At 37.0% G+C, this 24,460-nt stretch overlaps 2 protein-coding genes across 5 annotated transcripts; both read left to right on the top strand.

The window, feature by feature from the left end:
- The first annotated feature begins 1,491 nt into the window (after positions 1-1,491).
- Positions 1,492-4,883, top strand: LOC108461232 (protein BASIC PENTACYSTEINE4). 4 transcript variants are annotated; one of them, XM_017760991.2, is made up of 3 exons: positions 1,492-1,628; positions 3,414-3,482; positions 3,586-4,883. In XM_017760991.2, the coding sequence occupies exons 2-3, from the start codon at positions 3,414-3,416 to the stop codon at positions 4,447-4,449; spliced, it is 933 nt and encodes a 310-aa protein (XP_017616480.1). In that variant the 5' UTR covers positions 1,492-1,628; the 3' UTR covers positions 4,450-4,883. The 4 variants fall into 4 exon arrangements, with proteins under 4 accessions (XP_017616480.1, XP_017616481.1, XP_017616482.1 ...); XM_017760992.2 differs by having other exon boundaries at positions 1,493-1,628; positions 3,311-3,482; XM_017760993.2 differs by having other exon boundaries at positions 1,496-1,628; positions 3,432-3,482.
- An 18,471-nt stretch (positions 4,884-23,354) lies between these two features.
- On the top strand, positions 23,355-24,047 carry LOC108462424 (uncharacterized). Its single transcript, XM_017762371.1, has 2 exons — positions 23,355-23,721; positions 23,785-24,047. The coding sequence occupies exons 1-2, from the start codon at positions 23,355-23,357 to the stop codon at positions 24,045-24,047; spliced, it is 630 nt and encodes a 209-aa protein (XP_017617860.1).
- The last annotated feature ends 413 nt before the right edge of the window (positions 24,048-24,460 follow it).

The following is a 24,460-nucleotide window of genomic DNA, read 5'->3' as shown; positions in this document are numbered from 1 at the left end:
AAAACATCATCTTGTTAACATTCTGCCAATGCAATGTGTGGATGACTCACTAAGTTCATTGAACTTACGTGTATGCCATTATGTAACGCAGGTATTACAGAAAGATGCGAGGATTCGAGGAGGGACCAAGCCAAAATCCGTCGAGCTTGGCAAGTTTACATTTCAGTCATAATACGCATACAACGAGGCTACCTTTAAACAGAGCCTCGGGGTCTTAACCGTAACTATAATTAAGGAGTCAGAATATATATTTTCAATACTAAGTAATTATTCAATAGGATAAAGTTACTTTGTGAAATCGTTGTATCTTAATTTAAAATTTTATCAATTGAAATAGATTTTTTGAGATTTGTTAAGCTAATTAGTAATGGTGTTATAAGTATTATTTATCTTACACTATTTTAAAATGCAGATTATAATAACAAATGTGTTAATTAAATTTGAAAATAGAGTGTAGCACCCTATAACTCGGATCCGGTGATTGGGTCGTGTAAGGGGTGTTACAAGACATTTGTTGTTTTGAAAAAAAAAATTCATATTAACATCACCTCAGTATAACATAAAAAAAATGTTAGATTGTAATAGTATATTGCATATTTCTTAACTTTATTCATAAGTGGAATTGGGATGATCCATACCTTGAAGAATACATGGAAGAAGGAGATCTTGATGATCCACAACAACCTCAACGATCGAAAATTAATTAGGGGGTATAAATACCAACTTCTAAAGATCCTACAATAACAAGAAAGCATATTCAAGCAAAAATCATCAATCAAACAACCTTTGTACTCAACACTTCCATAATTCTCTTGTGATAGACTTGTGAGCTTTCATTGTTTTTTCTTTTGCTCAAGTGTATTTTTGTATGTTTGTACTTAATTGGCAAACATTCTGATCTTATTGGGATTATTTCTTTGTTTGCTTCTTTGTAATTTTTTGAGAGGGTTTGTATCTTAAGATTTGGGTAGAAATCTTAAAAGAGTTGTAAGGTTAAACCTTATCCTCAAAGTTTGTACAAATTAGTGAATTTGAGAAAATCCTTAACTGTGGAAAGCTAAGGTAGTGGAGTAGATAATTGGGGTTCATTGTTTCATATTCTTTCTTTGGTTCTACCAAAAATTTTAAAGGCCAATTCACCCGCCTTCTTGGCAATTTTGGTTTGATCAATCGAGCTAACAATAACCAATTCTTAAACTGGTCCTTAAAGTTTTATTTGTTAAAAAAGATACTTAAACTATCAATCTAGTCTTATTTTACCAAAAAAATATGTGACATCCAATAAGAACATACCACGTTAATTTAGATATCACTTTTGACCAAAAAATTTTAAGAATAAATATGAGGATTGAAGTATAATTAAGGGACTAATTTACTAAAGCCTTGATTGAATTATACAAAAGAGTAGAGAAAGAGAGAAAACGGCAACGTTTGCTCTCTAGACCCAAGAAAGCTAAAACGCTGCCGTTTGAACATGAAGAAAATCATTTATCTGAATTTCAAGTTACAAACCTTTTCCCAATCATTTAACTTTTGTCTCTGGCGATCGAACTCCGCTCTGGTTTCCTTTCTGAGAAGGAAATTTCAACCATCACTCCATTTCTCTTTAAAAGTAATTTTATAGAAGTGTAAGTTTTTATGTTTTTTGGTTCTATTTTTTTTTTCATGATCTTCCCACATGAATCGAGCATTTGTTTTTTTGAGGTTATTAAGCTCAATTTTTTGAAAAATAATTATTCTATAAAAGGGATTTTCGATCGTGGTAAAAGAAAACCCTAACTTTACTGAAAGTTAGAACTCACTTGAGTTGTATCATTTTTCTCATTCACATTGTCACTTTTTGGTTTTTGTTTATTTTTTACTTCTTATTAATTACTCACATTTATCTTTTGTTAACTAAATGTTTCGAGTTGTCTTTCGATTTTCTGCTCGTTAATAAACTCGGGTTAAAGAATGTGCTTAATTAGCGCTTTGCTTACATGTATTTATGTTGGTCTCAATAGATTTTTTAAACATAATTTAAGGAATTTAGGGATCTGCATTGTTCATTGGATGTGCATGGAAATGATATGCAACAATTATTTAAGATTTGATTTCTTTTTCTTTCTTTCTTTTTATAGTTTTTATGTCTGTGTTTTAATTCATCTCGGACTTTGGGTGTATACCACAAGAGATAGCTATGGAACTTAAAAACAATGGTTAGCAATTGAAAAACAAAATGTACTTTTGAGTTCACTTTTGCATAAGATGGTATCAGGGTTTGCACTCGCTTATACTTGAGAGCTGCTTATCAAGCTTTTTGGGCTTTATTTGGTGCCTACTTTTGATGCTTTCCTAATTTATGAACTTGCTAAATAAGTTTTTAGTAAATTATTACAACATTGCTTGATTGCATTCGTAGAAGTTCGTGTGTTAACTATCCTGAATGCATTTTAGTTATTTCGTTGATAAAGGCAAATGCCTTTGTAACAGTTCCAAAATTGTTTATAACTCAATATTTTTGAGTCTCTTGGGCTTTAGTGTTTAATCCTTGACTTTATAAATTTCAATTCTAGAAAGGATTTTTTTGTTACATTTTTTATTTCTAGTTTTAAACATTCTTTTTCCAAATATGTTGACTTCTTACACTGGTTACCAATTATGTGGAGAGCTTGGAATTGCTCTTTATTGTTCAGTACTGATGCAGTTTTCAATTCCAATTTCTAGTGAGAATATGTTGTCACTCTGGCTTTTGCCTTGATTTTTAAAGTATGTGGAGAAGCGGTGCTAAGTGACTACAAATATTCTTAGCACTGTCTAAAATTGCTTGGTATTGCCTTTGATATATTGCTGAAACTTATTTATCAGAAAATCTATTCTAAGTTCACTAATAATTTTGTACTCTTGGTCTTGCTGAAACTTATTTATCAGAAAATCTATTCTAAGTTCACTAATAATTTTGTACTCTTGGTCTTAGCAATACCGTATTTCTCTTGATCTTGATGACATTACCAAAGGGCTGAAAATTTTCTATTTCTTTCTCTTTTTTGGTCAGACCAGATGATTTTTTACGTGTATTGCTTCCCTATATCAGTTAATAGTTTATAGTTTCTGTGTGATTTTTAGTTATTTTTCTTTGCTTAGTTGTAGTAGCTGTTTATTTATCCTTCTCCAAGTTGCCTTCTTTGAATGTTGAATTGTTAATCATTTTGTTTAGACTTTATTTTTAGTTTATCTTTTACACCCGATTCATGCTTTTGTTTTCTCATTTCTAGTTGCTTTGCAAATCACTTGAAATTTAACTTTGGTTTTTCCTACTATAAACAAATAGTATGTGCCACACGCTTGAAACCTGTTGACTTTTGTGTTCACATGAAAGTTCAAGGAGTGGTTGTCAACATTTTTTAGCCCAATTAATTTTGACTTGGTGTTAGATGGATGGTGCTGGACAGCTAGAAAATGGGAGATATAAGCTAGATCGCTACAAAGGAGCACACCCTCCGGTAGGAAGAAAACTAACAATTTCCCACTCAACGATGTGGCTTTAGTGTTTATTTTATTGTTCAATACTTGATTTATCTAAGTGGGATGCAATGATACATGCAGTGGAACATGATGCCACAGCACCATGTGAAGGAACAAAGCAATGCCTTGGTAATGAATAAAAAAATCATGTCTATCCTTGCTGAGCGGGATGCTGCTATTCGAGAACGGAACATTGCTGTTTCTGAAAGGAAGGAAGCCCTTGCTGCGCGAGATGAGGCCCTCCAGCAGCGGGATAAGGCACTTGCTGAGCGGGATAGTGCCTTAATTGAGAGAGATAATGCTTTAGCTGTGCTGCAGTGCCGGGAAAATGCCAAGAACTTCCCATTTGGTAGTGGCATTCAGAGAGGAAGAACATGCATGCACCTTTCATATCATTCAAGTGATATGGATGAAACTCTCAATCATGAAATGCACGTTACTAATGCCCTCCCAGTATCTACCATCCCTTCTGCAGAAGGCAAGTCTTGTCCTGTAAAGCGGACAAAGGTGAATAAAGCTGTTTCGTCAAAGTCACCACGAAAGATTAAGAAAGTGGCTGAGGATTTAAATAGACAAGTTGATACGGAGGTAAGGAAGTGTAAATCTGAGTGGAATAGTGAGCATATTGGATTGAGCTTGATAAACTTTGACGAAACCAAAATTTCTGTGCCAGTTTGCTCCTGCACAGGAGTTCCCCGACATTGCTACAAGTGGGGAAATGGTGGATGGCAGTCATCTTGTTGCACTACCAGCATATCATCATACCCATTGCCACAGATGCCAAACAAGCGGCATGCCCGAGTGGGTGGGCGTAAGATGAGTGGTAGTGTGTTCACAAAGTTACTCAGCCGTCTGGCTGCTGAAGGCTACGATGTTTCAAAACCGCTGGACCTGAAGACCTACTGGGCTAGACATGGGACAAATCGCTACATCACCATCAAGTAACTTGTGGATCGTGTACCATGGTGCAGTCTACCACAAAGTTCCGGTGGAACTAGGATTGAGTTGCAAGAAAACGAATGGAGCATTTTAATGAAAGGAGGGTTCCTTTGCTCCATTGATATAGATTTACTGTAATTCCCTAAAATGTTGGAGTCTACAAATGTGACAATGTAGATGGGGCGGAACAAAGTGGTTAATGGAAGTATGAATTTGTTTATTAGCAGCCAAGTGGTAGAAAACAAGAGAGTTGATACATGTGTATCCACAAATATGGCACCATTAGGGGCTTGCATGTGCGTACTAAGATATCAAAGCTGACCCCCACCATTGAAGTTGGAGGCTGAATCTCTCAAATGTTGTTTAGACTTGGTGGTGGTGGGAATAAAGAACAATAAATTATATATCTTTTAATCGATTTCCAAATGTTGTTTGAAAAAGCAGTAAATGTAACTTATTTGGTCAGGAGCAATATTAATGATCAAGAGTGCGTAGTTAAGGCTAATAAAAGAACAAATACTTACGTCCTGGAAAAGCAAAACAAGAACATTTTGTGTAAGCAAATAAGGATTTGTCATCAATGAATGATAAACTCAAAGTGGATCAAAATTTCACTTTAGTTGTTGTTGATGATCGACAATGTTACCTTACCACACACTTTCACGGTTTCCTAATCCGGTCAATGTCTTGGATGTTATCAGTGTTAGGACTCAAGCCACGTGTCTACACATTTGTCGGTTGTCGGGTGTCGGGTAGTGTTCATCAGGTCTAATTATATTTTTCATTTTGATATCTTAACATAATAATGTCAACTTTATAGCAAGTTTTTTAAGGTTTATTAAATTCAAAATATTTCCAACTAGAATTTGAATTTCAAACTTTTAGCTTTGAAATTTGTGATAAATTCTTCGTTTAGTAATTAGAATATTTGAAATTTAAAATTTTGAATTAATTTAAATTTATTGTTTGGATAATTTAAATTTAGATTTGGATTTAAACTAATTTTAAGCCTTATAAATATTTTATAAAAATTTAATTATTTAGAGTACTTTGAATATTGTTGTTTGAGCTGGACTGGATCGACTCTTTTATAGAATGTAACACCCTAACCCGTATCCATTGCGGAATCGAGTTACGAAGCATTACCAAAGTTTATAGATCAAACAAAAAAAAATTTCAAACATTTCATATCATATAATATTTAGTTCAGAAACCAATCAAACTCATACATTCTATCCCTTATTCGAGCCCTCGAGGCCCAAAATAAGCATTAGAAACAAGTCGGGACTAATTCGGAAACTCAGAGAATTTTTCGGAATACATTAAAAATTTTCAAAGCTGCAAGGGTCACAATGCCAATAGACACACCCATGTCTTAGGCCATGTGGGCATTTGAAATAGGGACACACGGCCGTGTCTCAGCCCGTGTCTGTGCTGGTGTAACTCTCTAACTTGGGTCACACAGCCCAGCCACACGCCTTTGTGTCAGGCCATGTACCCTTTGAAATGGCCTCGTACTCTCGTGTGCTAGCCGTGTGTCTCACACGGCCAAGTCACACACCCGTGTGTCTGGTCGTGTGGACCTAAAATGTGCCCTAAACAACAAATTTACCATTTCCTACATGCTTGGACATTAAACAATTAAAAAACCATTCATTTAACCATTTCAAAATATGATCAAACACATTCAAATCCAAATTATAAACATACCAATTTCAATCCATTTTGCCTAGTTCATAAGCACTTAAACACTAACTTAAATTCACACGCACATATCTAGATTTAGTTCAATTTACCCTGCCATAATATGGTGTAACATCCCGAAATAGGGCCTAGTCAGAATAGTGGTTTCGGGACCATAAATTTGACATCAAAATATTTATTTTGTGATTATTATGAGGTCTATAATATGAGAATATGCATGTGTTAAAGTTTTATGAAGGAATTCTTTGAGTAAGGTGTCCAATTGGACATTAGGGACTAAATTGAATAAATTGCAAAACTTGGGTTTTAGAAGCAATTTGTATGAAATTGCTTTAGAATATTAATTAGAAGGTCTTGAGGAGAAATTTTCCCAATTTCTAAGTTTTTGGGCAAAAATGGGCTTGTATAGATGAAATTTTAAAGAAAGGGCTTAAGGGCATTTTAGTCATTTGCCAATTTAATGAAATAAAATGGGAAAAAGAAGGAAAAAATCAGCCATTCTTCTTCCTTGTCCAGTCAAAATTCTCAAGTCACCATAGCTAGGGTTTTCAACATTTACAAGCTCAATAGTAAGTGCTCACAAGCCCCTTTTTAATGTTCTTCGTATTTTTGAAATCCCGATAGCTTACTCTCTCTATTTCTACCCGTATTTTATGCTAGATTTCATGTTTAGAAATTTACCCATGCATGAGTTATTTGAGTTATTTGTATTTTGATGGTTTACGGAGGAATAAGGAAGTTGGATGTGTGTTAAACATCTTTTCCTAGGTGATTTTCATGAAAAACCCCTAAAAAGGACCTTTTTGCAAAAAGTGTAAAATGTGAGGTAGAAATGTGAAATAATGGAAAAATATGGGATTCTGTAAGATGAAAGAACATTCGGCTAAGCTTGGGTAATGTAGAAATTGCATGCATTCCATTATACGAGCCTAGGGACTAAATCGTAAAAATGTGAAAGGTTAGGGGCAAAACGGTCATTTGGACCGGGGGTGAAATGTAAACTCAAAAAGTACAATGTGAGGTGTTAATGATTTATTTTTATTGTTATAGATCCCGAGGAACAAATTTCAGAGGTCAATCGAGGAAAACGAAAGGTTTCGGAATAACCGAAACACGATACCGAGACGAGTACCAGGTAAGTTCGAATAACTTAAAGTAAACTCATAGTATTCTTAATTTCATGATTTATGAATGTATGGTAATTGCATTTGATGATGGCATAAAAATTTATGAAATATATCCTTAATAATGACATGTTGATAAATGTCCTGGTTGAGGTTGAAAAGGAAATCTGATGGATAAACCATGGCTTACATAACTTGAGATCCTGCATGTGCTGTAGAAAGGATTTAGCCTGGACGGGTAATCCATTGATCTCAAAAATAAAAAGGATCTAGCCCGTATGGGTGTTCCTTGAGTGATCGAGCCTCCCGAAGAATATGTGTGCATTGTGGATTTAGCCCAGACGGGTAATCCGATTAGGGTTTGAATTTAGCCTGGACTGGTAATTTAGATCCGAGCTCATTAAGGGTGTTTGTGGCTATAAGGGATTTAGCCTGGACTGGTAATCCCGACTTCACCTTATGAGTTTACGATGCGGGGGATTTAGCCTAGACTGGTAATCCCGCCATAAGATGTGAGATTCGCAGGAGTGCATACTTGAAATGATCATTCTTATGATTTAATGGACAATGGATAATCCATCGAGATTTCCTAGAAACTCAACGGGATTAATATGATGTATATAAATGAAATGATGAATGATGAGCTCATCTAAGACAAATTACATGGTGCATTATTATTGTAACTAACTTGTTGATTGAATGCATGTGATAGGGAAACTATTTCATTCTTGTTGGTTTATTTGCTTAATATGGTTGTATGCTAATTAATCGATAAGTTTACTTTCCAGTTATTTGGGCTTACTAAGTATGTAAATGCTTACCCCTCTCTTTTCCCTGTCTTACAGAGCTCGAGGACTCGTAAAGATTGGAAGATGTTTGGAGAGTCAACATACTATCAACTAGTCCAGTTTTGGTATATAGGGACTTTTATTTTATTCAATAACATGTATAGGCTCTTGGTTTATTTTGTTAGATATGTCATTTGATTAGCCATAATGAAGACATGTAAAGATATACACATCTATTTGTATATGGCCATGGGAATTGGCTCATTTTGAAGTAGGCTATGACCTACAAATCTATGCATATGTTTAGATAGGATGGCTTGACTATAATTGGCAATGAGTTATAAGAATGAGCCAATTTTAAATGTGTCAATGAGACATGGAAACCCTTAATACGAAAAGTAAATTAACCTAGCATGTATAAAATCGATGATATGAGGTTTACATGCAATGAGGTTTATCAAGGTTATATGTAAGTGTATAATGTAACAGCCCGAATTAAGGCCTAGTCGGAACAATGGTCTCGGGACCACAAATCCAAAGTTGGGAAAATTATTTTTATTATTATTATGAGGTTATAGTATGATTATATTAGAGCATGAAAAATTTGGGGAGTTAATTTTAATGTTTGTGAGCCCGATTGCGAAAAAGGACTAAATCGCATAAACGGCAAAAGTTGCATTTTAGTACCCAAATGCATCAATTAGCTAGAGAACTAAAATTTAGGGCTTTTAAATGGAAATTATACCCTTTTTAATTGTGTTGGCCGGCCATGAGATGAATTTTAAACAAATAGTCAAGGTTTAGGTAAGTGATGTCAAGATTTGGTGATAAAATAATACCTAAAAGCCTAGCTATTATTTTTCTTCTTCTCCATCCTTTCCTAAAAGCCTAGCTATTATTTTTCTTCTCCTCCATCCTTTCTCTCCACCGGAAATATCAGTAAATATGGAGGTTTGAAAGCTGAAAATTTTCAGCAACTTATTCTTCTTATAATGTAAGTGATCTTGATGATTTTCTTGGTGATTTTTATATTTTTGGCATGCTTGTATCATTGGCTTTCAAATAAGAGGACTATTTTGAAAAATAGTGATAAGTCTAGGGATTTACCATAAGATATTTTATGTTGTTTCTGAAATTTTATGAAAGAAAATGAATCTTAGAAGAGTTCTAAACAACTTTTATGAAATGTATTAGCATGAAAACACCTAAATGGGCTATTTTGCATAAGTTACAAAATAGGTGATAAGTGTGTGAAATAGTAAGAATTTGGGGTTGCTATAAGAGAAAAAAGGGGTCAGATAGGCCTAAGATAAGAGGAAATTCGATAAAAATTAAATTTCGTGCATAAGGGTAAAATGGTTAAATTGCCAAATTCTAGGGGCAAAATAGTCATTTTACCAAAAATATGAATTTATGATTGCCTAATTGTAATTAGTGATTAAATGAGTGCATTTTTACTATTATAGATCAAGATTTACTGAATCTGAACCTAGACCGGGGGAAAGCCAAGCAAATCGACTAAACCGACTAGTCGAGTACATTTTGTAAACCGAGGTAAGTTGTATGTAAATGATGCAACTACATTATTAATGTATGTATTCGAATTTTTATTGAATTGATATAGTATGAATTGCTAGATTGTGAACTAAGAATGCATATTAATGATTGAGATAGTAAAAAGATCTAGTTGGGACCCTAGGAAACAAACCGGATATTCATGCCATAACATTTGGATTACTTATGTGCCAGTGTAAGACATGTTTGGGACATGCATCGGCCACATTATGTGTGCCAGTGTAAGACCATATCTAGGACATGGCATCGGCGTAGAGATAAGTGCCAGTGTAAGACATGTATGGGATATGCATCAGCCTCGATGATGATAGCCAGTGTTAGACATGTCTGGGACATGCATCAGCCACATTATGAGTTCCAGTGTAAGACCATGTCTGGGACATGGCATCGGCGTAGAGATGAGTGCTAGTGTAAGACATGTCTGGGACATGCATCGACCTCGACGAGGATAGCCAGTGTAAGACATGTCTGGGACATGCATCGGCTGAGAGTTGTGTGAGTGTAAGACATGTCTAGGACATGCATCAGCACGTATATACAAGAGCTAGTGTAAGACCATGTCTGGGACATGGCATCAGCAACTTATCCCATGTTTGAGGCTTATAGAATATCCGGTAGTATTCCGAAAGGTTCAAATTTAAAGATTACGAAAGTGATTTAATAAGGAAAGTATAATAATGTTGTGAGTGGTACAAGTACCTATTTGGTATGCATGAGTAATGAGCTCAAATTAGAGAATGTGACTTGAGTAGACGGTAATGAGTAATTCAAGTTTATGCTTATCTTTGAGTTATGAGCATGATGACTAATGGTGAAATTGTTGTTGTATATTTATTTATATGCAACTTACTAAGTTTTATGCTTACTCTCTTTCTTTTCCCTTTTCTTTCAGTGCCGCTTAATTAGCTCAAGGATCCCTTGAAGTCAGAGATATCGATCACACTGTCAGCAATAATATTCGGTATAGTTGGATTTATATTTTTTATTATGGCATGTATAGGGCTAGACCTTATTAATTTGTGTCCTTGAGAATTGACCAAATGTGTTGGTCTAGAATAGATTCTACTCTTTACATTGAGCCTTGAATGAGGGTTTTCATTTTAGTCTATAAAAGATGCATCTTTATGGTTGAATGAATGTTTATTATGCTTGTTTTGGTATTGGTTGGTATTGACATGAAAATAGGTACACTAGGGTGGCAAGGAGGCTTGGTAGATAGCCTCATGTTGTCCACACGGGTATGTGTCTAAGCCGTGTGTGACATACAGTCAGCCCCATGAGCGTGTGAGAAGGCCGTGTGTCCCTTGCACCTAGAAATTATAAGTCAAAATGCATGGTAAGGATCACACGGGTAGAGACACAGCTGTGTCTCTCAGCCATGTGGAGGGCACGGCCTAGTACACGGACGTGTACCATGGTCGTGTGATGCTAATGGCAGAAACAGAATACCTAGGTTTTTGCACAAGGGCGTGTTGAGGCCATGTGAAAGGACACAGGCGTATGTCCAGGCCGTGTGAAGTCTGCACTTGTTCTATGAAAAATTGTAAAAATTAAATTGCCCACACGGGTGCAGGACATGGGTGTGTTCCAAGCACACGGGCGTGTACCCTATACCTACACGGGCGTGTGGAACCTTAAGGTATGAAATTTTCTAAGTTTTTCTTGAGCCCTCGGTTTGATCCCGAATCACCTCGAATGTATGTTTTGGGCCTCGTAAGCCCAATTAAGGGACAGATTGCTTATGAAATGAAAAGCTTTAAATTGATCAAGATTTTATGGTCTGATTTCCTAAGATTGGTTGAGTTTAAGTTTGGTAGCACCTCAAACCCTGTTCTGGCGTTGGATACGGGCGAGGGGTGTTACATATAATCTAGCCTTATTATGTATTAAGATAACCTATAAGTGTGATTGGTTGATAGAGGGTGACCAAAGGCTTGAAAGATAGCCCTACAAGGTCCACACGGGTAGACACACGGACGTGTGTCTAGGCTGTGTGTGACACACGGATCACTCCCATGGGCGTGTGGTATGGCCGTGCGTCCCCTACACCTAAAATTTTAAGTCAGTTTCGAGTACGGGCTAGACATGCGGGCGTGTGTCTTGGCCGTGTACCCTTAAATACTTGCTGACGTCATAAACAGAGAGTTACATAGGCTGAGGACACGGGCGTGTGTCAAGCTACATGGGCGTGTGTGACCACACAGCCCCACCCGCACGGGCGTGTGACTCACTAAAGCAAGAGAATTTATTAAGTTGCCCGAAGTTTATTGAATGTTCTTGGCTTTGTCCCGAACTGCCTCGATGTATGTTTTAGACCTCGAAGGCCTGTATAATGGACAATACACATGTGTTTGAAAAGTTTTAATTTTAGGGGTTTTGTATGTTGGTGAAGGTTTAAGTCTGGTAACGCCTCAAACCCTATCCCGGAGTTGGATATGGGTGAGGGGTGTTACATTTAGTGGTATCAGAGCTACAGTTTAGTCGGTTCTAGGACTACCGTAGAAAGTATTAAGTATCGCTATACATGCCATTATTCAAACATTGATAGTGTGACATCTCCTAACTTTTTAAATTGTTTTTGAATATAGTAAATGTCTTCCAATCAAGCTCAAGACGCGTCCAAGGGAGCCGAGAGCCATGCTCCAGCTTCCATACAACGAGCTGTTTCTAGTAGTAGTAGAAGGCTTATGTCTGAAGGTTAGGAAGAGGCCAGAGCTGCCTTCTTTGACATGATGGATGAATGGTTTGGGGATTATTTAAGGAATCGCCCCAACATACCATGACCTCCCTCGCCCCCTAACCAACCTGATGAGGATTTGCCACGAGGTATGGCACCTGTAAGAATTGGTAAGGCACCATGTAGATAAGCTTAGAAACTATAGGGCTGAGGAATTTAGAGCTAAGATCGAAGATGATACTGAAAAAGCCGAGTTCTGGCTCTAGAATACTACTCGGGTATTAGATGAATTATCATGCACACTTGAGGAGTGCTTAAAGTGTGTCGTGTCTCTCTTGAAAGATACTGCATACCACTGGTGGAAGACTGTATCTTCTGTGATGCCAAAGGAAAACATCACTTGGGAATTTTTCCAAGCAGAGTTTAAGAAAAAATACATCAGCCAAAAATTCTTAGACTCGAAATAAAAGGAGTTCCTGGAACTCAAGCAAGGAAATAAGACTGTAACAGAATACGAAAGGGAGTTTGTAAGGCTAAGTCAGTATACCACTGAATGGGTTCAAACTGAGTCAGAAATGTGCAAAAGTTTTGAGGAAGGTCTGAATGAGGAAATCAAGTTGTTGATTGGGATTCTTGAGATACCGGAGTTTAAGCATTAGCTGATCGGGCCAAGAAGGCCGAGGAGCTCAATAGTGAAAGAAAGCAAGAAAAGAGAGAGGCTCGAGTTTCGAGCAAGAGATCTAGTGGTAAGACGCTCTCGTTTCCTACAAAGAAATCAAGGAGCCAACATGAACGCTCCACTTCATTGGTAGGATATTCAGGTAGAATGAGAGGCTCCAAACTACGCAATCAGAAGTCTTAGTCCCCGATGGTAACTAGTGTAGGAAGTGTATATGACCAAAAGCCAAAGTGTAAAAGCTGCAACAGATTACACCCCGGAGAGTGTCGAATGAAGAGCGGTGCATGTTTCAAATGTGGTTCTCTTGACCACTTCCTCAGGGACTGTCTAGAGCGGAATGAAAAAGAAGTGGAAGTAGCCCCGAATTCGAGTGCTCCCATTGCACGAGGTAGACCTCCTAGATGTCTTGGAAGTGCTAGTGGCAGTCGAGTTGCGGCTAAAGATGCTACAAAATGAGAGGCTCAAGCCCCGAAAAGAACGTATGCAATACGCGCTCGAGAGGAAGCCTCCACTCCTGACGTTATTACGGGTACTTTTTCTCTTTTTAATACAAGCGTTGTTGCCTTAATTGATCCGGGGTCGACGCATTCATACATTTGTATGAGATTGGTGTCTAGTATGAACATACCCATTGAACCTACAAAATTTATTATTAGAGTATCGAACCCATTAGGCAAATCAGTCTTGATTGATAAAGTTTATAAGAATTGTCCTTTGATGATTCATGGTCAATGCTTTCCGGCTAAGCTTATGTTCTTTCCATTTGATGAGTTTGATGTAATACTTGGTATGGATTGGTTAACCCTGCATGATGTAGTTGTCAACTATGGTAGCAAGTATATTGAATTGAAATGCCCAGATGGTGAGATTTTGCAGGTTGATTTAAGAGAATTAGGTTAGCCGCCACTTGTAATCACAGCGATGGTTGCTCAGAAATATATGAGAAAAGGGTATGAAGCCTACCTTGCTTTTGTATTGAACACTAAGGAAACAGAGTTGAAGATTGACTCTGTGCCAATAGTATGTGAATATCCAGATGTGTTCCTAGAAGAATTACCCGTATTACCTCCTGAAAGAGAGATAGAGTTTGGTATTGAATTAGTACCAGGAACAGCTTCCATTTTTATTGCTCCATACAGGATGATGCCAACCAAGCTGAAAGAGTTAAAAGCACAGTTGTAAGAGCTGACGGATAAAGGTTTTGCAAAGCCAAGCTTTTCACCTTAGGGTGCTCCCGTATTGTTTGTAAAGAAGAAAGACAGTTCATTGAGGCTATGTATAGATTATCGACAGTTGAACAAGGTAACTATCAAGAAAAAGTATCCTTTGCCAAAGGTCGATGACTTGTTCAACCAGTTGAGAGGAGCCACTGTGTTCTCTAAGACAGACTTGAGGTCCGGCTACTATTAGTTGTGAGTTAAGGAATCGGACGTGCCTAAGACAGCTTTCAAAACGAGGTATAACCACTATGAATTTCTTATCATGCCGTTTGGGTTAACAAATGCACCAGCCGTATTCATGGACCTAATGAATAGAATCTTTTGGCCATACTTGGATAAGTTCATCGTTGTGTTCATTGACGACATTTTGATTTATTCTAAAGATGAGACAGAGTATGCAAAGCATCTAAGAACTATGTTGCAGACCTTACGGGAAAAACAACTGTATGCTAAGTTTAGCAAGAGTGAGTTTTTGCTTCAAGAAGTTGGGTTTTTTGATCATATTATTTCGGGTGAAGGCATCCGAGTTGATCCAAGTAAGATCTCTGCCATTGTTGAATGGAAACCGCCTAAAAATGTAACCGAGGTTAGAAGCTTTTTGGGTTTAGCCGGTTACTACCGAAGATTTGTGAAAGGATTCTCCATGATAGTGACTCCAATGACGAGGTTACTACAAAAAGACGTTAAGTTTGAATGGACAGAAAAGTGTCAGCAGAGTTTCAAAAAGTTAAAGACATTACTGACTGAAGCTCCTGTTTTAGTGTTACCTGAGCCGGGAAAAGAGTTTTTGGTCTACAGTGATGCATCTTTAAATGTATTGGGTTGTGTACTTATGCAAGATGGCAAGGTGATAGCCTATGCTTCATGGCAGTTGAAGCTACACAAGAAGAACTATCTGACGCAAGATCTAGAGCTTGCCGCCATTGTTTTTGCCTTGAAAATTTGGAGGCATTATTTATATGATGAGACTTGTCGTATATTTACCGACCACAAGAGTTTGAAGTATTTGATGACTCAAAAAGAATTGAATCTGAGACAGCGGAGATGGTTAGAATTAATTAAAGATTATGATCTGATCATTGACTATCACTCGGGAAAGGTGAATATGGTCGTCGATGCGTTAAGCAGAAATTCTTTGTTTGCACTGAGAGCCATGGACGCTCGATTGGCGTTGCTTAATGATGGTTCAGTTTTGGCAGAGCTAGAAGCTAGGCCAACATTTCTGTAGGAAATTTATGATGCTCAAACTAATGACAGTGACTTACAAGCTAAAAGAATTCAATGTGAGTCGAGCATTAAATCAGATTTTTGGATCGGTCCTGATGGATGGTTAATGTTCAGAGATAGGGTTTGTGTACCCAAATATGGTGAGCTTATTCAGAAAATCTTGCAAGAAGCACATGATATCCGTTTGTCTATTCATCCGGGAAGTACCAAGATGTACAATGATTTAAAGAAAATGTACTGGTGGAACGACATGAAAAGAAACATTTCCGAATTTGTATTGAAATGCTTGATATGTCAGCAAGTCAAAGCTGAACATCAAGTACCTTCAGGTTTGTTACAGCCTGTGATGGTCTCTGAATGGAAGTGGGACAAAGTTACTATGGATTTCGTGACAGGTTTGCCATTGACCCCGAAAGAGAAAAATGCTATATGGGTTGTGGTGGATAAGTTGACAAAGTCGGCTCATTTCATTCCGGTAAGAATAGACTATTCTCTTCATAAATTGGGCGACTTGTATATATTTGAAATTATGAGATTACACGAAGTACCGCTGTCGATTATTTTAGACAGAGACTCGAGACTCACTTCGAGATTCTGGAAGAAGTTACAAGAAGCTTTGGGTACAAAGTTGAGCTTTAGTACAACATTTAGTACAGCTTTTCACCCGTAGACTGATGGTCAGTCTGAGCGGATGATTCAGATTGAGGATATGTTGTGGTGTTGCCTCCTCGAATTTCAAGGTAGCTGGGAAAAATATTTACCATTGGTAGAATTTGCCTACAACAACAATTTTCAAACGAGTTTGAAGATGGCACCTTACGAGGCCTTGTACGGTAGAAAGTGCTGAACAAAATTGTATTGGACAGAACTCAAGGAAAGTCAGATTCACGAGGTTGATCTGATCAAGGAAACTGAAGAAAAAGTTAAAGTGATATGAGACTGTTTAAAAGCGGCATCGGATAGGCAAAAGTCATATGCTGATTTGAAAAGAAAAGAGATTGAGTTCCAAGTTGGAGATAGAGTATTCTTGAAAGTATCTCCATGGAAAAAAGTATTGAGATTTGGCCGGAAAGGCAAACTGAGTCTGCGATTTATAGGACCGTAAGAGATCACTGAAAGAGTTGGACCATTAGCCTATTGATTAGCATTGTCACCTGAATTGGAAAAGATTTACGACGTGTTTCATGTATCCATGTTAAGGCGATATCGATCAGACCCCTCTCATATGATTTCATTAGTAGAGATTGAGATTAGACCGGATATGGTTTATGGTGAGGAACCGGTCAAGATTTTAGCTCGCGAGATTAAACAGTTGAGAAATAAAGTTGTGGCTTTGGTAAAGGTTTTATGGCATCGACACGGTGTAGAAGAAGCTACATGGGAATCGGAAGAAACCATGAGAAGCCAATATCCACACCTATTTATTGGTAAGACTTTCGAAGACGAAAGTTACTAAGGGAGGAGAACTGAGACATCCCGAAATAGGGCCTAGTCGAAACAGTGGTTTCAGGACCACAAATCTGACATCAAAATATTTATTTTATGATTATTATGAGGTTTAGAATATGAGAATATGCATGTGTTAAAGTTTAATGAAGGAATTCTTTGAGTAAGGTGTCCAATTGGACATTAGGGACCAAATTGAATAAATTGCAAAACTTAGGTTTTAGAAGCAATTTGTATGAAATTTCTTTATAATATTAATTAGAAGGTCTTGAGGAGCAATTTTCCCAATTTCTAAGTTTTTGGGCAAAAATGGGCTTGTATGGATGAAATTTTAAAGAAAGGGCTTGAGGGTATTTTGGTCATTTGGCAATTTAATGAAATAAAATGGGAAAAAGAAGGAAAAAATCAGCCATTCTTCTTCCTTGTCCAGCCAAAATTCTCAAGTCACCATAGCTAGGGTTTTCAACATTTTCAAGCTCAATAGTAAGTGCTCCCAAGCCCCTTTTTAATGTTCTTCGTATTTTTAAAATCTCGGTAGCTTACTCTCTCTATTTCTATCCATATTTCATGCTAGGGCTCATGTTTAGAAATTTACCCATGCATGAGTTACTTGTATTTTTATGGTTCACGGAGGAATATGGAAGTTGGATATGTGTTAAACATCTTTTCCTAGGTGATTTTCATGAAAAACCCCTAAAAAGGACCTTTTTGTAAAAGGTATAGAATGTGAGGTAGAAATGTGAAATAATGGAAAAATGTGGGCTGCCATAAGAGGAAAGAACATTCGGCTAGGCTTGGGTAATGTAGAAATTGCATGCATTCCATTATACGAGCCTAGGGACTAAATCGTAAAAATATAAAAGGTTAGGGGCAAAACGGTCATTTGGACCAGGGGTGAAATATAGACTCAAAAAGTACAATGTGAGGTGTTAATGATTTATTTTTATTGTTATAGACCCCGAGGAACAAATTTTAGAGGTCGATCAAGGAAAACGAAAGGTAATAACCGAAACACAATACCTAAACGAGTACTAGGTAAGTTCAAAAAACTTAAAGTAAACTCATAGTATGCTTAATTGCATGATTTATGAATGTATGGTATTTGCATTTGATGATGGCATGAAAATCTATGAAATATATCCTTAATAATGACATGTTGATAAATGTCACGGTTTATGTTGTAAAGGAAATCTGTTGGATAAACCATGGCTTACATGACTTGAGATCCTGCATGTGTTGCAGAAAGGATTTAGCACGGACAGGTAATCCGTTGATTCAAATATAAAAAGGATCTAGCCTGGACCGATGTTCCTTGAGTGATCGAGCCTCCCGAAGAATATGTGTGCATTGTGGATTTAGCCTAGACGGGTAATCCGATTAGGGTTTGAATTTAGCCTGGACTGGTAATTCAGATCCGAGTTCATTAAGGGTGTTTGTCGCTATAAGGGATTTTGCATGGACTGGTAATCCCGACTTCACCTTCTAAGTTTACGATGCGAGGGTTTAGCCTGAACTGGTAATCCCACCGTAAGATGTGAGATCCCCGGGAGTGCATACTTGAAATGATCATTCTTATGACTTGACGAATAATGGATTATCCATCGAGATTTCCTAGAAACTCAACGGGGTTAATATGATGTATATAAATGAAATGATGAATGATGAACTCATCTAAGATAAATTACATGGTGCATTATTATTGTGACTAACTTGTTGATTGAATGCATGTGATAAGGAAACTATTTCATTCCTGTTGGTTTATTTGCTTAATATGGTTGTATGCTAATTAATCGATAAGTTTACTTTCCAGTTATTCGAGCTTACTAAGCATGTAAATGCTTACCCCTCTCTTTTCCCTGTCTTATTGAGCTCGAGGACTCGTAAAGATTGGAAGACAGTTGGAGAGTCAACATACTATCAACTAGTCCAGCTTCGGTATATAGGCACTTTTATTTTGTTTAGTAACATGTATAGGGCTCTTGGTTTATTTTTTTAGATATGTCATTTGATTAGCCATAATGAAGACATGTAAAGGTATACACATCTATTCGTATATGGACATGAGAATTAGCTCATTTTGAAGTAGGCTATGACCTACAAATCTATGCATGTTTATGTTTACATGGGATGGCTTGCCTATAATTGGCAATGAGTTATAAGAATGAGCCAATCTTAAATGTGTCAATGAGACATAGAAACCCTTAATATGAAAAGGAAATTAACCTAGCATGTATAAAACTGATGATATGAGGTTTACATGCAATGAGGTTTATCAAGGTTATATATAAATGTATAATCTGACCTTATTATGTATTAAGATAACCTATAAGTGTGATTGGTTGATAGAGGGTGACCAAAGGCTTGGAAAATAGCCCTACAAGGTCCACAAGGGTAGACACACGGGCGTGTGTCTAAGCCGTGTGTGACACACGGATCACCCCCATGGGTGTGTGGTATGGCCGTGCGTCCCCTGCACCTAAAATTGTAAGTTAGTTTCGAGCACGGGCTAGACACACGAGCGTGTGTCTTGGCCGTGTGCCTCTAAATACATGCTGACATCATAAACAGAGAGTTACATAGGCTGAGGATACGGGCGTGTCCCAAGCTACACGGGCGTGTGTGACCACATGCCCCCACCCGCACGAGTGTGTGACTCACTAAAGCAAGAGAATTTATTAAGTTGCCCAAAGTTTATTGAATGTTCTTGGTTTTGTCCCGAACCGCCTTGATGTATGTTTTAGGCCTCGAAGGCCTTTACAATGAACTGTATGCTTGTGTTTGAAAGGTTTTAATTTTGGGCAAAATTTGGTGACCCGGTTTTGTATGTTGGTGAAGGTTTATGTCTGGTAACGCCTCGAACCCTGTCCCGGCGTTGGATATGGGTGAGGGGTGTTATATATGGCTTCAAAACAAACACAAGATTATATATATATACCAAACCAATATTAAACTTATAATCTCATTTACAATCCATCCATAAAATAACTATTATTTAGATACTCAAAGTACATGCCGACACAAAAAATAAACATCACTGCATTTGAGTTCGGGATTATTGTTGGATGCTGAATTGGCGTTCAAAAGTTAAGTACCTAACCTGCACATGAAAAACAAAACCATACGCCGAGTAAAACTCAATGGTATTTCTATATCTGAATCTTTAAAGATAATATAATATAATATGCACAATTGAATTTTAAGCACATATTAATGTCTAATATCATGACTATCATATGATATCATATCCCATGTAACATCCCAAATTTAGCTCCATAAAATTTAGAAATATATCAAAAATAAGGAATTGACCTAATGGTTAGTCATTAAATGTGAAAACTTGAAAGTTGGTTGGTGGTCCCAGGTTCAAGTCTCAACTCTTACAAAATAAATTATTTTTTTACAAATTCCTTTGTTTTTTTTTATGTGTTGGCATCCAATCTTAGTAAACCTAGGTATAAATACATGTTTTTATCAAAATAATCATCCTTTTAACCTATTTTCTTCTACCTTAGCCGTCCCTAACCCTCTCTCCCCCTCTTCACCTTTACTTTTTTTTCTTTTCCCTTTTTCCTCTATTGTTGTCGTTGCCTACGCCTCCCCTTTTATCATCATCTTCTTCTTCTTTTTGCATCAAGATTGTTCACCATCTCTTTTACTATATTGCTGCAATTTTTCCTCAATTAAATCAGCCCCAAATCTAGAATTTTGAACTCCAAGATCGATCTCAAACATCGTCTAGAAAGTGCTATTGTCGTTTCTCTCGACTAGGTTGTGTAAGGTATCTTCTCTCTTCAATTTCTTAATTGGTCTTGTCCATTAAAAACCTAAATTTCCAGTGGGATTTTAATTTTTTTTAAATGTATTATTCCATATTTTAATGAGGTTTCAAATCATTTTAAAATTCAGCCCCAATTTTGGCCACCATGAGCGGTAGTGCGTGCCTATATGTGTAGAATAAGGGGTTGTTTTGTTTCTTGAATCTTGCCCAATTAATTCCAGCCTTAATTTGAGTTCTTGAACCCTCCTAATCATCTATTAAACCTATGTCAATTAGGAAAAAAAACATTCTTGATCGTTTGGGCATTCGAATCTCACAAATCGGAAAGCATAGGTGCGGTTAAGTATAAAATTAATTGTTGCTTCGACATAGTTGTAGGGTAAATGTTATGGATTGATTAAATGAAAGAATTGAATAATTATTAGCTACTGATTTTCCAGTATATTATGGAATTAGGTGCTGATCCAAACACCTCGAGTCAACCGTGAAGCCGAAGAACGATCGTACGTACGTTTCACATCGATACAAGGTAATGAATCAAACTAGTTGAATTCGTAAAATAGTTATTAATCCGAAAATTGGTTTGAAATCATAAGTGGGTGATTGAGAGTTGATTAAGTGGTAAATTGATTTAGTTTATACTGAATTTTGGTTTAGGATCGTATAAAGGGTTATTAAGGAAAATTGGAAGATTCACTAGGGTGCTGCGAGAAAGCAAAAAAATAAGGTGTGGGTCCTAAACTTGTAAAATTTGTTTGATAATGATAAATGTTATGTTATATTTGATAATTAGCTTTCTGATTGGTTTGGCATAGTAGCCAAAATAATAGTTTTGCGAGTGGCCAAACTAGGTAAGTTTCAAACCTTAAAAGATTGGTGTGTTGGTAAATTGCTAGTTTGATTGTATGAATGTGTAACTGAGATTGTTATGCATAGTTATATCATGTGTTATCAGAATGTTTGATGGAATGGTATGAAATGTTGAAATATTAGTTTTATGCATGAAATATTTACTATGATATATATACGTGAGGTTGTTAATTATGCATAATGAAATTCGTAAAGTATGTGAATTGAACGATATTGATAAATATCATCTTAAAGGTAATTTGAAAAATTGAAACGTTGTTTCCTTCTTCTGAAAGTATGTGATTATTGAGGACATGTTAAGCATGTCGAATAAAAGTGAAAAGGATTGAAATGTGATTGTGTATGAATTTGTATGTCATATTGCATGTGCATTGGGATGGGATTTTGGGGTTAACGAAGGAGTTCTGTGGAGTAATAGCGGCATATTAAGTCCGCATACATTATTAGTTAGTGTACTGCGTTTGGAGTACCGAGGGGATTGGTGATTATATCACATTATATATTTAGCAGCTTCACTACATTATTGATTATTGGTGATTTTACCACATCGAGCATTGCTCATATACGTTGGATTTTGGCAAACGGGTTCTAGGGAACTCGTGGTGTGTAGTGGATGGTATGGGTAAGATCACACATGTATATTTTTCCCGATCATGTGCATTTGAAAATTATTATTGTTAATGTTTGATTGTGCTTTTGGTACCTCTATGAAATTGCATGTATGAATGCTTAATACTCGTTTAGTCTCACACTAAGCTAGTTAAGCTCACCCCATTACCTCAACTTCTCAGGTAATGATCGAACTTAGGAACGAAATTGGCATACCGACGTGCGGCGAACTTTGGACTTTACTTCGTCATATTATTTTAATTTAATTATATTTTTAGGCTATTTTATTATTATTATTATTATTATTATTCGATTTTGGATTGTAAAGTTTCTTTGCTATTTGAGATTTTGGGGTTTTTCATGCATGCATGACATGTATCTTTGGTATAGATACATGGTTTTTATAATATGTTGAAATGGAATATGCATGATATGTGACTAAATTAATAATTTGAGTAGTAATGGTACATTTCTACTGCTAAGAAGATAACAAAATGATGATTTTTCAAAGGCAACACTATCAGTAAGGTTTTACAAAAACTCACCTAATTTGCTAATTTGACCTAAGCAGGGTTGGACTAAGTAGATGGACATTTTCCAAAGATAACAATAGAAATCGCGGTTTTATAAAAAGAAGTGCTTGAGGGTTTTTAACTATCGTTAGGATAAGTTCGACACTAAGGTGTCCAATATGGCTTTCCCGATTCGACCATAATGTCTAGGCTGGATTTGAGATTTTATATTTAGTGGTATTAGAGCCAAGTTCAAAACCTCAGACTGAGATTTTAAATCTATTTAAATTAGTTTGCATGCATACATACATGAAAAGAGAAAAAATTGGGGAAAAAACCCACAATAGATTTGGAAAATTTTTTATACAGGAAACAACGAAGTTCGAAAGTCCGATGCCAAGTCCATAGAAACAGTACTGAAAATATATTAAGACTATAGAGACTACTGCATAAAACTTTTATAAAAGAATTATAAAATGTGAGTGCATAAAAAGCTAAACCAAGGTACTAAAAGCTCTTACTTGTGAAATTGTATATCCATAAAACACTAAAATGAATGCACGTGGAATGATAACTCATGGTAGGAGGGGCAGTAGGGGGCAACCTCTGAGGGCTCCGATTAAGTCAGCTACATCATTAAGGCTGGAAGTGGATAATGAATAGAACGAGGTTAACAGTGAACCCACTACTGAGGGTGGGAATATGGAAAATGGGAATATTAATTATGACCATGTTGGGAATGATCCAGTAATTCAGGCTCTATTGAGGGCTTTGAATAGGGTTGCTAAGGCTCCAATAGGAGGTGTTAGTCGTGGGACGATTGCTGAAAGGCTCCGTTCTAGTGTGGTAGAATTGTTTAGGGGTATTGCCGGAACTACTCCTATTGTGGCTGAGTACTGGATGGAAACCACTGAAAGAATTTTGGAGGATTTAGAATGCACTCTTGAGCAGAAACTTAAGGGCGTCGTGTCTATGTTAAGGGATGAGGCATACCGATGGTGGCAACTAGTGGTTAGAGGAATGCTACCAGAACGTATTGATTGGGCTTATTTTCAGGAGGCCTTTCAGGGTATGTATGTGGGCCCTCGTTATATGGGGGCCTGACATTTGGAATTTATTAAACTTAAACAAGGAGACAAGACAGTTTCTGAGTATAAGGCGGAATTTCCTAAACCTAGTATGGTGGCGTCTGAGCAGGAAAAGAGTTTCCATTTTCAGGAAGGTATAAGGTATGACCTCAAGGTTCAGGTAGCTCCACACCAAGAGACTGTGTTTGAGGCTTTGGTCGAGAAGACCAAAATTATTGAGGAGATTAAATGCGTGGAGTGCAAGAGGAAAGGGAAACATAGGGATCATCCCAAAAGAGAAATGGGCCCTACTAGCCCAAATCCGTGACCTGTTAAGCGGGCCAGAAAGGCTAGGCCACCGTAGAATAGGGAAGCAGTGGACCCTAGAAAAGGGCAATTCAGGTTTGCCAATATTGTCAGAGGCATCATCCGGGCAAGTGTTGGAAAAGGATGGGTGCTTGTTTGGTATGTGGTTCGATGGAGCATAAGATTAGGGATTATCCTTGTCGTCAGTATCAAGTGCAAGCTCCGGCTCAGAATCAAGGCCCAGCTGGGGGTCAAAATTAGAGAGGTAATCAGGGTGCTTAGAGGGGCTGTAATTAGAATCGAAATAGGAATGGTAATCAGGGTCAGAGAGCACCAGCACAAGGTGCGAACTGAGTTGAGGCGAGACAACCTGCCTTGGTTTATGAGGCTAGGCACTGAAAGGATAGAGCTACATCTGATGTCATAGCAGGTACC

This window comes from Gossypium arboreum, chromosome 13, assembly GCF_025698485.1.
Source record: "Gossypium arboreum isolate Shixiya-1 chromosome 13, ASM2569848v2, whole genome shotgun sequence".
In the NCBI taxonomy this organism is placed as follows: Eukaryota; Viridiplantae; Streptophyta; class Magnoliopsida; order Malvales; family Malvaceae; genus Gossypium; species Gossypium arboreum.
The sequence above is the reverse complement of the archived record's forward strand: the minus strand, read 5'-3'. Positions and strand labels throughout refer to the sequence as shown.

What these genes read in the sequence shown, in the direction of transcription:
- LOC108462424 (XM_017762371.1), top strand. Translation starts at nt 23,355, where the DNA reads ATGGAAAATGGGAATATTAATTATGACCATGTTGGGAATGATCCAGTA. An exon ending in TTTTCAGGAGGCCTTTCAGG is followed by an intron (nt 23,722 to 23,784) that starts GTATGTATGTGG and finishes AACTTAAACAAG; the next exon opens with GAGACAAGACAGTTTCTGAG.
- LOC108461232 (XM_017760991.2), top strand. Translation starts at nt 3,414, where the DNA reads ATGGATGGTGCTGGACAGCTAGAAAATGGGAGATATAAGCTAGATCGC. An exon ending in ACAAAGGAGCACACCCTCCG is followed by an intron (nt 3,483 to 3,585) that starts GTAGGAAGAAAA and finishes TGATACATGCAG; the next exon opens with TGGAACATGATGCCACAGCA.